We start from the raw sequence: 16,079 nt of genomic DNA, 5'->3' as shown, positions 1-16,079 counted from the left end.
TTGGGTCAAGAGTAGCATAAACTGTTGTAGTGATATCTAAAAACGCACTCAAATAAATTGTTTCATAATTTTGTTTTGCATAGGCTTAGCACTACATTTAAACCCATAAACCATCGAATGTTGTTACAGTGATCACATGCAGTTACAAAGTTTAAAAAAACCACATTTTCCAATTTCAAGATGAATGACGTACGTGAACTTCTCACCCCACAATAATCAGTATCATTTACTTTGACAACAACTTAAAATCAACATGAAGCAATTGTGAAACTTTGCAAACAAATACAAAATGTTGCCCAAATGGAAAACCTTGGATTGATGTAAAATGGTGTAATAGTGTAGTGTCAGAAAAAAAAAATAAAAATCTGCCTGAGAATGCAGTTAACCTGATACTCATCGGTAAATATTAGTCTTTAAAAGAAAACTAAGAGTGTTCATACACTATGAAATGGGAAATAAAGTGACAACTGCTGAGCTGCAGTACAGATCAATTTAACAAACAAACAGGCATTAAGGAATTGGTCGGTCTTACCTGAAGTGTGGAAGCAGCTGATTCACTGGTCTCAGTCAGGCCTGTGCTCCGTGGTATACTGGAAATTATGTATCCGGCCTTCGGTACAGGCTGTCTAACCACCACCTTCCCTTTCCTCGTCTCCGCTAGAAATAAACTGTACCAGTAGGCATCGCTGGAGATCAGTGTGGAATCTCCTATAGTAGAGTTTCTCTGGCTGATGACGCTGTTCCTACATGGAGGAGCTGCGTTGATGGGCTTTGGTTTCTGACACTTCAGTACAATAGTCACCAAAATGGTGATTAATAATAGAAATGACACAGAGCCCAAACCAATCACCAGATAAAGGTTTAAGTCAGAGAAGATGTCATATTCCAGAGGAACCTCCATTGTATCAGAATAAGGTTTGATAGCTTGTTCCACTGTTGATATCTTGATGGTAACTGTGGCAGAGAGAGCAGGATCTCCATTGTCTTTAGCCATGACGACCATGCGCTGGTGACGAGCATCTCTGTAACTGAACATTCTCATTGTGCGGATCTCTCCATTATATTGGTCCAGACTGAATAGTGTGGCGTCTGTGACTTGCAGGAACTGGTATGAAATCCGAGAATTGTGCACAGAGTCTCCATCAATGGCGATCACTTTGGCCACCAGGTGTCCTTTATCAATAGATCGAGGAATCACTTCCTCAACCACAGATCCGTGCGAGCGCCATGGAGAGACTATGACAGGAGTGTTGTCGTTCTGATCCATGATAATGATGTGGACAGTCACGTTACTGCTGAGTGGAGGAACACCAGAATCTCTGGCCTCGATGTGAAACAGAAACTCCTTTTCTCTCTCGTAGTCAAAGGTTTTCAGTGCGTAAAGATCACCATTTTCGGGATTAATAGAGAACAGCATAGACATGGACGTGTTGACTATTTCCTTTTCTATGATGAAATAAACCAGATACTGGTTTTCATGGAGGTCTGGATCAAACGCAGATAACGAACTGAGCAACGAACCTGGTGCATTGTTTTCCAACACAGGAATAGTGCAGAACGATTTCGGAAACTGTGGCGCATTGTCATTAATGTCCAGGAGCTCCAGTGTAATTGTTTCGTTATCCGACAATGGAGGTATACCTCTGTCAGTGACTATAAAAGTAATATCATATTCTGAAACTTTTTCACGGTCCAGTGGTTCTGAAATAATTAGTGCAAATTCGTTATCTGACGATTTGTTCAACGCAAAGGGCAACTGCTCCTCTATATTAATGTCAATTACACCATTGTTACCCGAGTCCCTGTCACGTATTGCAATGTGGGCTATTACTGTACCTACTGGAACATTCTCTTTCACCGTGTTTTTAAGTGATGTAATCGTGATAGAAGGATGGTTGTCATTCACATCAGTAACAAACACCATTACTGTACACTGTCCTGAAAGCTGGATCATAGTTCCTTTATCATGAGCCTGAATGTGCATCTCCAGTGTTTTGATCTCCTCATAATCAATAACGCTTTTCACTTTTATCTCGCCTGTATTCGCATTTAGCGAGAACATGTCTTGAATTTTTTCAGAGGTGTAAAGTGTGAAAGAATAGACAATGTCTGCGTTTGGACCCTCGTCTAAATCGCTGGCATTCAGTTTTAATACGGGAGTTCCGATCGGTGAGTTCTCGGAGACATTAACAGAGTAAACGTGCTGCTCAAACTGAGGGGCGTTGTCGTTCACATCCAGCACGCGAACAATGATGCTGGCGGTGCCGGAGCGCGCGGGGACTCCGCCGTCTACAGCAGTGAGTATCAGGTTATGTACAGCCTCTTCCTCTCGGTCCAAAGCCTTTTTCAAAACCAGGTTCGCATACTTCGACCCATCACTCCCCGTCTGAATATCCAGGTTGAAATTTCTGCTTTCACTTAGATGGTAGCTTTTGATCGAATTTGATCCGACATCTGGATCCACCGCATTCGTGAGGGAGAATCTCTCTCCCGGTGACGCGGACTCTGAAATATCCAGTTCTATCCTGTCTCTCCGAAACTGCGGCACATTATCGTTGATGTCTGTTATTTCCAGTTCAACGTTAAAAATGCGTAATGGGTTTTTAATTATTACATCTAATTTTAAGATACAAGTCGTCGTAGTTTTCGCTGGACACAGAAATTCTCTGTCTATTCTCTCTACAATATACAGTTCTCCGGTCTCCGTGTTGACCTCTAGATATTTCTTGCTGTGTATAATATCGAGCTTAACCTCGCGTTGAGCCAAAACCTCCACATTCAGTCCCAAATCAGTCGCCAAATTTGCAACAACCGATCCTCTTTCCATTTCTTCAGGTATGGAATATCGAGTCACGGCCAACGCCACGGTCCACATCGCATAGAAAACAAAAGAAACCGACACGTACCTCGTTCCAATGTCCACAAACAGCGGTGACATTGTAGCAGGTAATATAATTGGCTTTAATGATAGGGTGTTTCAAGCATGAATAAATTACCCCAACGCCAGGTTTGTAACATACAGAACTAACATTAATAATCGTAATATACTAAATCATCCGAGAGAGGAAGAGCTTCTGTAAACGAGATCCGTGGAAATCCAACCCTTTTACTAAGACAGCCCTCCACAGCGGAGAATCGCTCTTTTTTTCTCCTCGATGGCAGAACTGCGCGAATTATTGTGCAGCAGCGACACGTTGTGCATCAACATCGGAACAACCCGGTTGTGAAGTTAACGTCAGTCTGAGGTCAGTTCAGAACATGCAGGACCTTCCATTTGGTGAATATAGTCATTTTAACGGGCAAATTGAAGGGGATTCTATGACATACACAAAATCGTTATCCATTTACATGTTCTATCCCAAAATGTTTCACTGCTTAAATATTTTAAATGAAGTATGAAAGCAGAGGTCGCAGATTTAAATCCTATTTTGTGCTGTTGTAGCCTTGAGTTAGATATACCCTAAATTGCTGTAGTAAAATTTACTCAACTGTATAAATGTGTAAAAAAAAAATAAGTAGCTTAACATTGTAAGTTACTCTGGACAGAAATGTCAGCTAAATGAGTAGAAGTGTTCAAGCTGGGCTTAGAGAGACAGACAAGAGGGAAAGGGCAGCAGTACTGGGACAGGGCAGTATTAGTTAAAACAAGAAAATTAATAAAATGAGTAATAATAACCAACAGTAGAAAATCTGAAAAAAAAAAAAAATATTAAAAAGCTTATCACAACACCAACTTACATTAGACCAACAAATATCCAGTAATCACTTACATACTGGTGGCATAAAAACTAAAACATAATGGACTCGTGATCTATAACTACAAAAGTAAAAATAATACAGCTAAACACCAGATGCACTTTCAGCACTGAAATCATTTGAATCTTACATTTCAGCTACACTTTATCAGGTGGTTTGGCACAGCTCTTTCTGCCCTTCAGTTTCTCCAGACAGGTGTTCCACAGGGCTCACTGCTGGGTACGTTACTTTTTCTTGCACTGCATCCTTTGGCTCAGTCATTTCCTCTCATGGGTTCCTCTCCCACTCCAGTGCAGACAAAACATTGTTCTCGCTCTATTTTTCCCCCAGTCAACTCAGATGTAACTGCACACACTGTGGCATCTCTCTCTGACAACTCCATTTTGATAACCAATAACCATCTACAACCTAGACTGAGATCCCCTTCTCCTTTTTGGTGCATCTATCTACTGTGTCTCAGTCAGAACCTTAAAGAATGTTTATATTTAATGATTTGAACCTGTTAACAGCTAAAATATGCAGTTTTAACTAATACTTTGAATAAATTAATATCTATTGTCAGTTAGACTGATCAAATAAATACAAAACGAAGACCACAGTCTGTTTTGTATTATTACATTTATTTAGCAGATGCTTTTCTCCAAAGCAGCTTCCAGTGAACTCACACCTTACTCACCAAGATGACTTACACTGCTAGATACATTACTTACAATGGGTCACTTATCCATACATCAGTGGAACACACTGTCAGCCACACACACTATGGAGGGAACCTGACCAGCATGTCTTTGGACTGTGGGAGGAAACCAGAGCACCCAGAGGAAACCCACACAAACACGGGGAGAACATGCAAAGTCAACACAGACTGAGCAGAGATTGAATCATGTTCTCTTGCACCACCCAGGTGCTGTGAGACAGCAGCACTACTTGCTGTGCCACTATGCCACCATATTGACTATTACTTAGCTGGCCCCTTTTTCCAAGATGACTTACATGCTTAGATTTGTATACTAAATAACCTACAATTATTTACCAGTTTATGCACAAGGGTAACAATAATGAAAGAATTACAAGTAAGTGCATTGATCAAGTGTACTACAGGAAGAGCAGCGATTCAAGCTCATGTCCTTTGACTACTAGGTGACAGCAGGACACACTACCCATTGCCCCGACTTAAGTTATATCATTCATATTCCCTTCATATGACAGCTTTACCCAAAGGGATTTACAGTCATTTACCAATTTTAACAGTTGAGCATTTAGAGCCATTCAGGATAAACGTCTGTCTCAAAGGCAATGAAGCAGTGGGAGGACTGAGATTAGAAAGGTCAAAGGAAAAAGGTTGGAGGGACAATCTCCTGAAGTTTTTAGAGTAACTTTGTTATAACACTTTATTAAAACCTTTCTTGACAGAGAGAATCCTATACTTTCACATGTACAGTGCTGCACTAATATTCCTCTCCAGTCACTTTTTCAAGATGAATGTAAGTTTTAGGGGCACCTTGAGCACCTTGGACACTGAGTCTTGCAAACTAATGAACAAATATTGCAAATTTTAATAACTAAGTTAATCTTACACACACACACACACACACACACACACACAATGTCTACAACCACTTGTTCTGAGCGGGGTCGCAGCAAGCTGGAAGACAACCAGGCAACACATGGCATAAGGCTGTAGGGGGAGGGGGACACACCCCGGATGGATCGTCAGGCACGCCAAGCAGGACAGCAGCAGTTGAACGGGTTTTTTTTTTTGGGCTATATTTACAAAAAAGAAACAACCACTAATAAAAAGCCTGTCAGTACGACTATTACAGGAAAAAAAGTTTTAAAAAAATTTGAAAAATAATTACCAATAGAATCACTCATGAACCCCAAAATTTCTTTTAAAAACAAAGCAAAAATCATCTAGAAAAACAGCCACTAAAAATTACTTCCATTATTTGCAGACACAATTCACAAATTTACAGCCACAGTGGAAAAGCTTAACAATTGTTCTGTGCATCTCTCTTCATAGAGACTTTAACTGGTCTGGCTGGACTTGATACTTGTTTTTCCTCAAAGAGGCAGTTGGTAACGTAATGATGACAAGTATCAACATCCAATCTGAACAGGCCCCAGTTAATTTTCTTTTACCCCTAATTTAGTACCCTTGAGCGAAGTGCTTCTCCTGAATTGTTCCATTAAGAATCCCCTGCTGCACAAATGGGCAAATTCAGAGATGTTGCCATACTTTTTGTTTTACAGCCTCCTTATGAATTATCAGATTTGTTATCTCTCACACTCTTTCTTAATTTTCAGTTCTTTCCATTTAAAACTGTTACTTGGGTTGTCTATATAACTAGTAGTAGCAGGATTTAAACATGCTTAAATATCCTTAAACTAAACAGAAAATTGGTCTGCTGAAAGGTGCATTGAAAATTTATGAGGACCCATGTTAGCCTTACTTAATTACTCAATTTTATTGTAGTATTTTGTTGTTGCAGTTTATATCCGAAGTTCCCTCTGCAAAATGGTTGGATGATAGTACTTTTACTACACTTACTGAAATAACTGCAATTTTTAGTCCTTGCTTTACATACTGTATGTAGATGTATTCATAATCTCTTTGTATTGCTGTTTCTCTTTCTAGGTTGCCCAAGGTTTCACCTATTGCTAATCATTCAATCAATGAGTAAACCACTGTTTAAGAAAATGTATTCTGAAGAATGAATTGAGATGGAGATTAGATGGATGCTTTCCCCAGGTATACAGCCAGGAGTCTTAGTGAGGAGGTTGTGGCCTTGGGTTCTGCCTGCCGCACATTACATCATTTTCTTTATCCATCCTGTGGACCTTTAAGTAATAATTTGACCTTTACTTCCTTTTACACACAAATAGGGTATAGATTTGCTGATATAACACAAAAATATGCACCAGAATTGTAAAATAAATATTAAAAATGTCTTATCAATCCATACCTTTGTACATGATATAATATTGTCATGACCCAGAATACATTCCAGCAGCATAAGCAAGTACACCTGCATTAAATCAAGGGGAGGCATAATAGCTGATTCACCAACCACAACACTCGCAGAATCTCATTGTGACATCTGTCTACCCTGTGATGGTGATGGCTCCAGCTCCTCTGGTTTTCACTTACACCTGAATTTTGGATTCTCCACTCAGATAATACTGTAGGCTTCAACCTTCGCTCTGTTCCCTGATCTGAATTTCAGATTTGCCCCACAGATCAAGGCAACCAACTTGGCTTTGACCCGGACTTTGGCCACGGCTCTTCATCACCACGCCCAAACAACCACTGTCCCGATTCTCTTCAATAAAACACATGCTTGGTTCCAACCTCTCGTCTTCCCATGTCCTCTGAAAATTACAACTATAATGCAAAATAAACAAAATATAAATGCATATATTTTCAAATTTCACTTTATTTTGCACCACCAAAACTACAGAAAAACAAGGTAAGGCTTTCCAGTTATGTAAGGTTAGATATATGTTACAATGTATTGCATTAGCAACAAGGAGCTGTGGCTGCATTGCTTTTGGACTTAGTTCTTGTACAAAGTTTAATATTTGTTTTTACTGTTGTGTTGTCAATATTTGTGTTCATCTTAATTCAGTGTTATAGGTATAAATTTTATTGAATTGATGGTTTGTGTAATGACCATTGGGAAACTGTTGTTGCTGAAAGCCCATACAGTTATTGGTGTTCAAGACTTTGTCTTGTGTGCTTGCATATATTTCAAGAACTTCTACAGAGACATGCTGGGGTTCAGTTTAAAAAAAAAAAAATTCTCACATTGTCTCCTGAGCCTCTCATCAATAGCACTACTTCTAAAAGCATGGTGTAAGTAGAGCACTATAGCATGTTTTAGGTCTGTATTTGCAGATATTGAAATTCATAAATTATTCATTGCCCAGTAATGTGCATGTGCTGCTTGGACTTTGCATTTCAATCATAGGCATAATTATCATCAAGTAATTAGTATACTTCTGACAGTGGCCCCTAAAATCAGTGTTGCCAAACTATTCAAAAATGTCACACCCATTAAAGTGCCCTATTGGGGACCACATATGGTATTAGCCAGACAATGACTGTACTGTATTCTGTTCAGTCAATCATCCACTGGATCAGTGTAACCATGTAGTTGTAGGATAGACCAAGGCTTTAAGAAGGATTCAAATAACACAAAGTATAACAAGAATAACTATAACTATTTTATAAAAGTAACCATCTGTCCATTTTCAACTGCTTATCCCATTGCAGTGGCAACAGGCTAAGACGACCATACTTCCTTTTCCATAGCAATACTTTCCAAGTCTTCAGACAACACTTTGAAATTCCAGGCAAGATTGCAGATATAATTTCTCCAGTAAGGCCTGGATAAGCCCTGGCTCTTCCTCCCAGTATGACATGCCCAGTAGACTTCTACAGGACAGGCTCAAGGTGCATTCTCACTAGATTTAAAAGAAAAAAAAAAAAAAAAAAAAAAAAAAAAACTAGCACTTCTCAGTCCGGATAAATAGCAATTTCCTGACTACTGGATTCTTCATTTTATGTGAGCCCTACACCCTGCAGAAGACCATCATTCCTGCTGCTTGTACTTATGATTTTTGTTCTTTCTGTAAGGACCAAAAGCTTATGATCATAGATGAAGATGCACACTGAATGGTAAGTTGCCAGTTTTGACCATCACACTCTAGTCCATTTTCCTACGTTGCAATTTCTCTTGAAAGATCATGCAGTCCTTATGATGAGGAATATTAACTCCTCCCTTGAGAACAGCTCTCAACCAGTTGGAATAAAGAACATACCTTCTCCCTGGTGAAAAACACAGCCTAAAGTTTGGAAGTGCTGACTTTCATCCAGACTGTATCACATTTATCTATAAACCACTGCAGTGCACTCTCAAGATTACCCCAATGATTCTAACAGGCAGAAGTGGGTAGTAATAAAAAAAAAAAAATAATAAATAAATAAAATAAAATACACACACACACACACACACACACACACACACACACACACACAATATATAAAGAAGTCTTACAAAAAAAATTTAGTTAAAAAAAATTACTGAGGTCAAAGCAGTCATTTAAAAGTTTACTTGAACAAAAGAGTATCAGCTCAAAACTGATTCTTAAAGATTCATTTGTAATACAAATTTGTCATTTGCATTAATTTAAAGAAAACAAACAATGCATTCCTGTCCCACAAGAGAGTCACCCTTTTTTCCACCTTTAAGACCACAACATAAAGAGAAGCAGATTGTGCAACTGCAACCCAGCTATGATATGTGGTAAACACCTTCTGATCCTCCTGACTGTCCCAACATTGCACCTGACCTCAGTGATGGTCTTGCCCAGCCTGGGTGTCCTGACCCATCTGATTGCCCCAACTCTGTCCCTGTCTGCCCTAACCCCGTTGATCACATGAACTAGGACTTACCTGACCACACTAATTCCCCACCCCTGTCTGAGTTCTGACCCTGCTGTCTTCTTTATTTAGTCCTTGATGTTCTTAATCCTGAACATCACTTTTACTGCTCTTGATACTGGTGCTCCTGAGGGGACCAAGCCCCCCAAGCCATCTCCCCCCCCACTTCTGCTGTTTCCAAGAGAACAAAGCCTCCTGGCTGCTGGCAAGCCTAGGCCACTATCTAAGGTGGAATGACTTTTGCACCTGGGAACAACTTATTCATGAGACAATGAGCCCCAGGTGCAGCTAGTCATCCAGGAAAGAACACACTAGTTTGGAGACTGAGAGCATGAGAAAATAGAGAGAGGAGGGATCTTTCTGTTCTGAAGGCCCTAGTGTCGAAATTCTGCAAATGTTCTAAGATTATTTTCATTTAGATATTACTGTATTGTGTTTTGTTTTGAATTAGTGGCTCTCTCATTGATGTAGTGTTTTCTGTTTGCAGTGTCTGCTCAGTCAATCACTCATCTATACACCAGAGCAACATAATTACACAATGGGCAATTTAGAATGACTAATTCATTTGAAACACATATCTTTGGACTCTGGAGAAAACCAGCATACACAGCAGAAACCCATGCAAACACAGGGAGAATATGCAAATTACATAGATTGAGCAGGGAATAAAACTCTGCTTGCAATGCCGAAGACCTCTTGGCTGTTCTTTTATATCCTGTCCATGAATATAACAAACAGATGTGGAGCCAAAACAAAACCTTGCTAGAGTCCAGCATCCACATCAAACAAATTCCACTTAAAAGCAAGAATATGAAGATCACTGACATTGTGCTCATACAGGAACTAGACAGCACTCATCAGGATCCCATTTTCCTGCAGTGCTTTTCATAGCACACAGCTGAGGGTTATATACCTTTTCCAAGTCCATAAAACACATGTAGACTGCATTAGAACATTCCTATACCCCCTTAAATAACTTTGCCAAGGTAAGAGCTGGTCCACTGTTCTACAGCCAGGAAAAAATCCACAATTTTTTCTGAATCTGAGGCTTAGCTATTGGGAAAAGTCTCCTTTCCATTACATTGGCATAGGAAACAACCAAGGAGGCTGTAAAGCATAATGCCTCTGCACTTAGAACACACACTCTGATCCAATTTTTTTAAATGTAGGGTCTCCTAACAGTGGATGTGGTGGTCTGGCTGTGTGGCGGGTTTGCGGTTTGACTCCTGCTTGGGGTGCCCAGCGGCAGACTGGCATCTCGTCCAGGGTGTGTCCCTTCCCTCCTCGGCCTTGTGCCCTGTGTTTCCAGGTTAGGCTCTGGTTTGCCGTGACCCTGCTTAGGGCAAGCGGTTGTAGCCATTGTGTGTGTGGGTCTCCGAATACCCCCATTACCCAAGCTATAGCTTTAGCAACTGATTTTGCTATAACCCTGTTGTTCTGCTGGCACCTATCAGCCAGATGAAGAGATCCCTCAGAAGCACTGCCCAGAAGGCCTCCCAGCTGAGCTTTACAGCCTTCCTCACCACTGGTGTCTACTGTCACAGCTGCGACATGAATAAGGCATGGCTGTCTCATTCCTCCACTCGTTCCTTCACCGTAGCTCCCCAAAGTAACAACACAAAATGTTCTGGTTGGTGCTCTCCCTACATATCCTCAAAGTCCTTCAGTAGTCCCTGCATGTCAACAGCATGAGGGGGCAGCAACAAAGGTCCATTCCACTGGATACAGACTACTTCTTCAAGAGTGAGGCCCAGGAGTCCTAAAATATCCTCCCAAGTGAAAGGAACACATTCTGGGAAGCTACCATTATCCTCCCAGTTCCTCCACCAAAAGAGCAGGGTATTCCAGAGAGAGGTCTGATTCACTGAAGTTGTTGTCCTTGCCATGGAACCAGTGATCATCCTCAGAGTCCTCTGAGCTGTACATGTCTTGAGGAAACCTAGGCTAACTAAGAAAAACAAGTAGAAATTAATTTGATAACTGGAGCATATCCCAGCTTTTTATAAATGGGGACTACCACCACATGACTGCCAGTCCAGAAGTACGGATTCAGGCTTCTACACAAAACTGAAGAGGCACGTCAGTCAAAACCAACATCCAGTACCTTCGACATTTATGGATGAACCATATCCACTGCCACAGTGAGGTTACTGCAAGTTGCCTCACTACTGCAGTAACCTCAGCATCAGACATGAACCATGATGTGCAACCATCACAATAGCTTTCTTGATCAGTATCACCACAGTCCGTCAGAATGTAGAAGTTCAGGAGTTAATTTAATAACAGACCAATGTGTCTCTCCACACAGCTTTACTCCTTGCTTGTACTTCCCCAGTCTAGTGCAGCCCTTTGCATCCAAATGTCCAGAACATATGGTCTCAGGTGAAACTACAAGGCTAATCATTGTCCTTTGACCTGAGGTACTCTGGTACACTTGTGACACACTCATGTGTTCAAATACAACATTTGTTTTAAGCACTCCATGATTATTAGTAAGTCCAGCAATGGTCCAGTAAGACCATTCAAAAACTACATTGAGCCTCTGGTGTGGGCCAGCTTGAGAAAAGGGGAGTGAATCCATAATGTGCCATTATGTAGTCTTTTTTGCCTGTGCCACCAGGCCCTTGGTTGTGAACACAACCCCTCAGCCTGGCTCCAGAGGTAGGTTCCAGTAATCCCAATCTTCTCCTTTTGCTGTTTTGATATTTCATAGGAGTTGGTTATTTGGATTGCAATAATTCAGCTTGTCACTTTCAACCAAATTGTCAAGGGTGACTCCACCATGATTTTGTCATGTCCACAGCCAAATGCTGAGGTTATGCCAAACCATTTCATTGTTATTTTCAACATGTGTTTGCAGTCAGGAGCAGTTTCCTGGCCCTGGGAAACAGGTTTTCAGCAAATATGTGGTTTGTGTTTATTACACAATCTTAACAAGGGCTCCAGGGCCACTGGCAGCACAACAGCCCCACAATATCAACAGTCCATTTCCTTCACAGTGTGGTTTTGTTTAAAAACTGTTGTTGTTTGTTGATGATCTTGACAATTTTTGTTTTACTAGGGTGCATTACTTTGTGTTTGTTACTTTGCTGCACATAGTGCATCTGCACTGTTGCTAGTTTTCACCAGGGGGTGTATTATACGGTGGGGGGTGCGGTGGTGCAGTGAGTTGGACCACAGTCCTGCTCTCTGGTGGGTCTGGGGTTCGAGTCCCACTTGGGGTGCCTTGCAACGGACTGGCGTCCTGTCCTTGGTGTGTCCCCTCCCCCTCCGGCCCTACGCCCTGTGTTGCCGGGTTAGGCTCTGGTTCCCCGCGACCCTGTATGGGACAAGCGGTTCTGAAAATGTATGTATGTATGTATGTGTATTATATGTTAGTGTCTAGTGTGAAAGCATTAATAAGAGATTGTGTGAATAAACCTATGTGTCATCTGTGACTCTGGTGTTAGAAGTGGGGTAGAATGTGTGACAGTGATGGATGGCTCAGCAAAGAGGAGATCATAGACAGACCTATGAGATACAAACCACTGAATGGAGAAAGACCATTGTTGTGTTTTAATTGCAAATTGATCAGTTAGAATGCATTATTTATCACACATTTGCTCATTCCAGCAAAATCCAAATAAAAAGCAAACTAGCAATTAATTTTCTCTAAGCAACATTCATTTTTGTTTCACATGACAGATAAGTTTAGTGCAATGGACTGGTGCCCTGTCCAGGGTGTACCACCCTCAGCCTTGCACCAAATAGTTCTGGGATAGGCTTTTTTTCACTGCAACTCTGCTCAGAACAAGCAGTTACTGAAATTGGATGGATGGATGGATGGATGGATGGATGGATGGTTGGATGGATGGAATTAGTAACAGCAAAAGACTGGCAGCATTTAAGATTAAGATTCAACTGATAGACAATTGTAAACATGAAAATATGTGCCTTGAGACAGCTGCATGATTGTCTGAAAAGAGTGGAGTCAAGTGACAAAACCAAAGAACCCACAAATTCATTATCCAATTACCTAAATAAAGATTATACTGAATCATTTGCAAGACCGGCAATGAGTGTGCAAAAAAAATATTTATGTGAGATTGTGTGCCTTTAATACATGAATGCCCTTGGGAATAATAACCCAAAAATAAATTCCTCACATAATATATCAAGAAGAGTACTTGATTAGGCATTCAGTTAAGTTTTTGTAAATTCTAAAAGGGAATGAATGGGTTTTAATGTTTTCGCAGCCTCAGTGAGAAGAAAATGAAATGGTCTTCAGAGGTTTGAATCCTAGGGAGTGAATTGCATAATTGAGCAGAATGCCAGCTTTAAAATCTAATCTAAAATAACAAAAAAGGCCAGGAATACAAGGCAGAAGAATGTCTCATGATATCTGTCAAGCAGGCATACTGCTCCTAGAATGTTTGGCCTGTTTGTTGAGCTACAGCTGAGATGGAGGCTTCAACTAGAAAAGTCTTTTCATAGTGGATACAGGTTCAGCGTTCTCAGGGCACTTGAAATCATGAATAAGAGCATTGCCATCCTATGGTGGTATACTCACTAAAGAGCTTGAATAATACTCTTATACATTACTGACACTTTCTTATAAAATAAAAACTTCAATCTGCAATGAAAACTTGCTCAGCATAAGTGGACTGGTGCCAATAAGGATGAAAAGTAAAATGTACCAGTGAAAGACCCCTACCACAGCAGATTCAATATGGCTTTATTTTTGGTGATGGAGCAGAGATTTGTGGTGTAAGCCCTCTGTTTGAAGATAAAAGTTAACAGGAGATTATTCACACAAATATTTCTGGGACAAAAAGCCCCCATTCATGACTGGAGGACTGTCCTCTACAGTCCAACAATGAGCTTAAGCTTCTTTTTTTTTTTGCTTCTAAAGCCTCAATTTATTTGTTTTCAAGAAAGCTCACTTTACAATCCATGATGCTATTTGTTACAGCCCAGTTTAGAAATGGGCCAAAACACAAGGTCTGTTGCTGACCACCAGAAAGAAGTTCTGTCAGACTGTCAGAAGCTGTTCCACTTTACTGAAGGTAGGCGACCCATAACTCATCCCTCCAGGGCTCCGCTACACCAACACAACAAACAAATGTGAACCCTACTCTCAGTTATGCCAAACTATCCTATCAAACAAAAATACACCATTCTACCCTGTCTCCTGGCTGAAGCAAAACCAGGAGAAGACTGTACCAAAGAAAATGGCACTCACCCCTTTCCGACAGTTGCTTGCACTTATTCCAAGGAACTATTTACAGTATTGAATTGAGGTTGCAGAAACTACTTACAAAGTATCCCCAGCACTCTGGTGGGAGAGAAAAAATGTTGCACAGAAAAATACACAGTGCACCACCCAGCACAATCACAGCCCAAGCAAGAACCAGATGCATCTCTGTGGTCAGGTGAGCTTGTTGCTTATCAACCTTCTTCAATTTCAACTAGCTCATAGTAGTCAGCAGCCAGTTAGTCTGTACAGCTCCACCTGTGGATGAGAATAGACACACACACAAAATACCCCAGGCCTTCAGACCAAGGCTGTAACTCTAACACACAACAAAATATCACACGGGGTCTGAAAGACCTTCATGTAACAACATAACAAAACTTTTTACAGACATTTCAGTGCTGAATACATTCACATACTACTTGTGGCTTGATCTGGCTGTATTTTTTGTGAAAATGGTGTATTTCTACAGTGCAGCCAGAAGGCCCTAGCGGACTACCAGAGGATCATCCAATCAAAGGCAAGCCCAAATGAGAGCACTGGCCCTGTTGAAGATGCTGTGACAGGCCTCAGCGTGAGCTGCAGATGTCTGCATATTTCCGTATAAACCCCTTTATTATAAATAATGAGGGAAACATATAGTTGCTAAAATAACCTCATAACACAACACAGTTACAGCTCAGTATAGTAAACTTACAAACACATCACTTTACATGTGGTATGCTGCGCTTCTCTTTTGATTCATTTCTTTATTGTTCTGTATATATTACTTTAATATGTATGAAAAAGTATTTTAAAATATTACAGTAGTGACAAAATACAGTTTTTTCACATAATACATCCCAATACATGCATCATTGATAGATTTTTTTATATATATATTAAGGCCTTAACTCGCATCTTTGTTTTTTTGACAATCCAGTGAGGTTCATCACGACTCATTAAAACTAAATGTACAATAGTCCGTTCCAAATGAAAGGAAGAGAAATATTCTGCAGATGGCGACATTAATAATACACAGAAACATTGGTTATTTTTTTAAATAGTGTCCATGTGCTACACATTTGCAATTGGATACATAAAATGCAGAGATGAAAATCACTGTGACTTATCAACAATGGCTATTGGTTATGTACATCACACTGGTAACATTTAAAGTACACATGGATTCCAACTGGACTGAAAACAACATGTATACCAAAACAGAGTATACAAAAGTCTCAAAAGCAGTGTTTTAGAACATGTTTTCTGCTTAAACTTTCTCACAGAATGCTCTCAGTGGACCCAATCACCTTTAGCAACACTTCTCAACTAATTGCAAATTTTCCGGGTAGATGAAGATCAAAGTGAAGAAACAACTTTTTTTTCTGATTTTGTCTTTCTATGCTGTTTCAGCAGCTATTATCCATCCTGCAGTGTTTAATTAAAATGGTATTTGGAAAGGGATTTTCTGTTTGCCTAATTAATGAAGTCAGGCAACAGTCCTCAGGCAAGAAAGCTAATCAATTTAATTAACATTTTTAACTATTCATAATGTTTACTCTGTTTTGTAAGACAGTTGAAAACGTCACATGTTTAGGCTGACATTTTCTTTCAAAGAAGGCAAGAAGGTAGTTGAAACTAGATCATCCATCTAGCCTATGA

The 16,079-nt window shown here is 40.3% G+C and overlaps 1 protein-coding gene across 1 annotated transcript; it reads right to left on the bottom strand.

The window, feature by feature from the left end:
- Positions 1-456: 456 nt before the first annotated feature.
- Positions 457-3,295, bottom strand: LOC114912107 (protocadherin alpha-C2-like). Its single transcript, XM_029257340.1, has one exon. It carries the CDS (start codon positions 2,936-2,938, stop codon positions 488-490), a length of 2,451 nt encoding a protein of 816 aa, XP_029113173.1. The 5' UTR covers positions 2,939-3,295; the 3' UTR covers positions 457-487.
- Between the last annotated feature and the right edge of the window lie 12,784 nt (positions 3,296-16,079).

The sequence above is a fragment of the Scleropages formosus genome, chromosome 13 (assembly GCF_900964775.1).
Source record: "Scleropages formosus chromosome 13, fSclFor1.1, whole genome shotgun sequence".
Classification (NCBI taxonomy): Eukaryota; Metazoa; Chordata; class Actinopteri; order Osteoglossiformes; family Osteoglossidae; genus Scleropages; species Scleropages formosus.
Note: the sequence above shows the minus strand (reverse complement) of the source record. Positions and strands in the feature narration are given on the sequence as shown.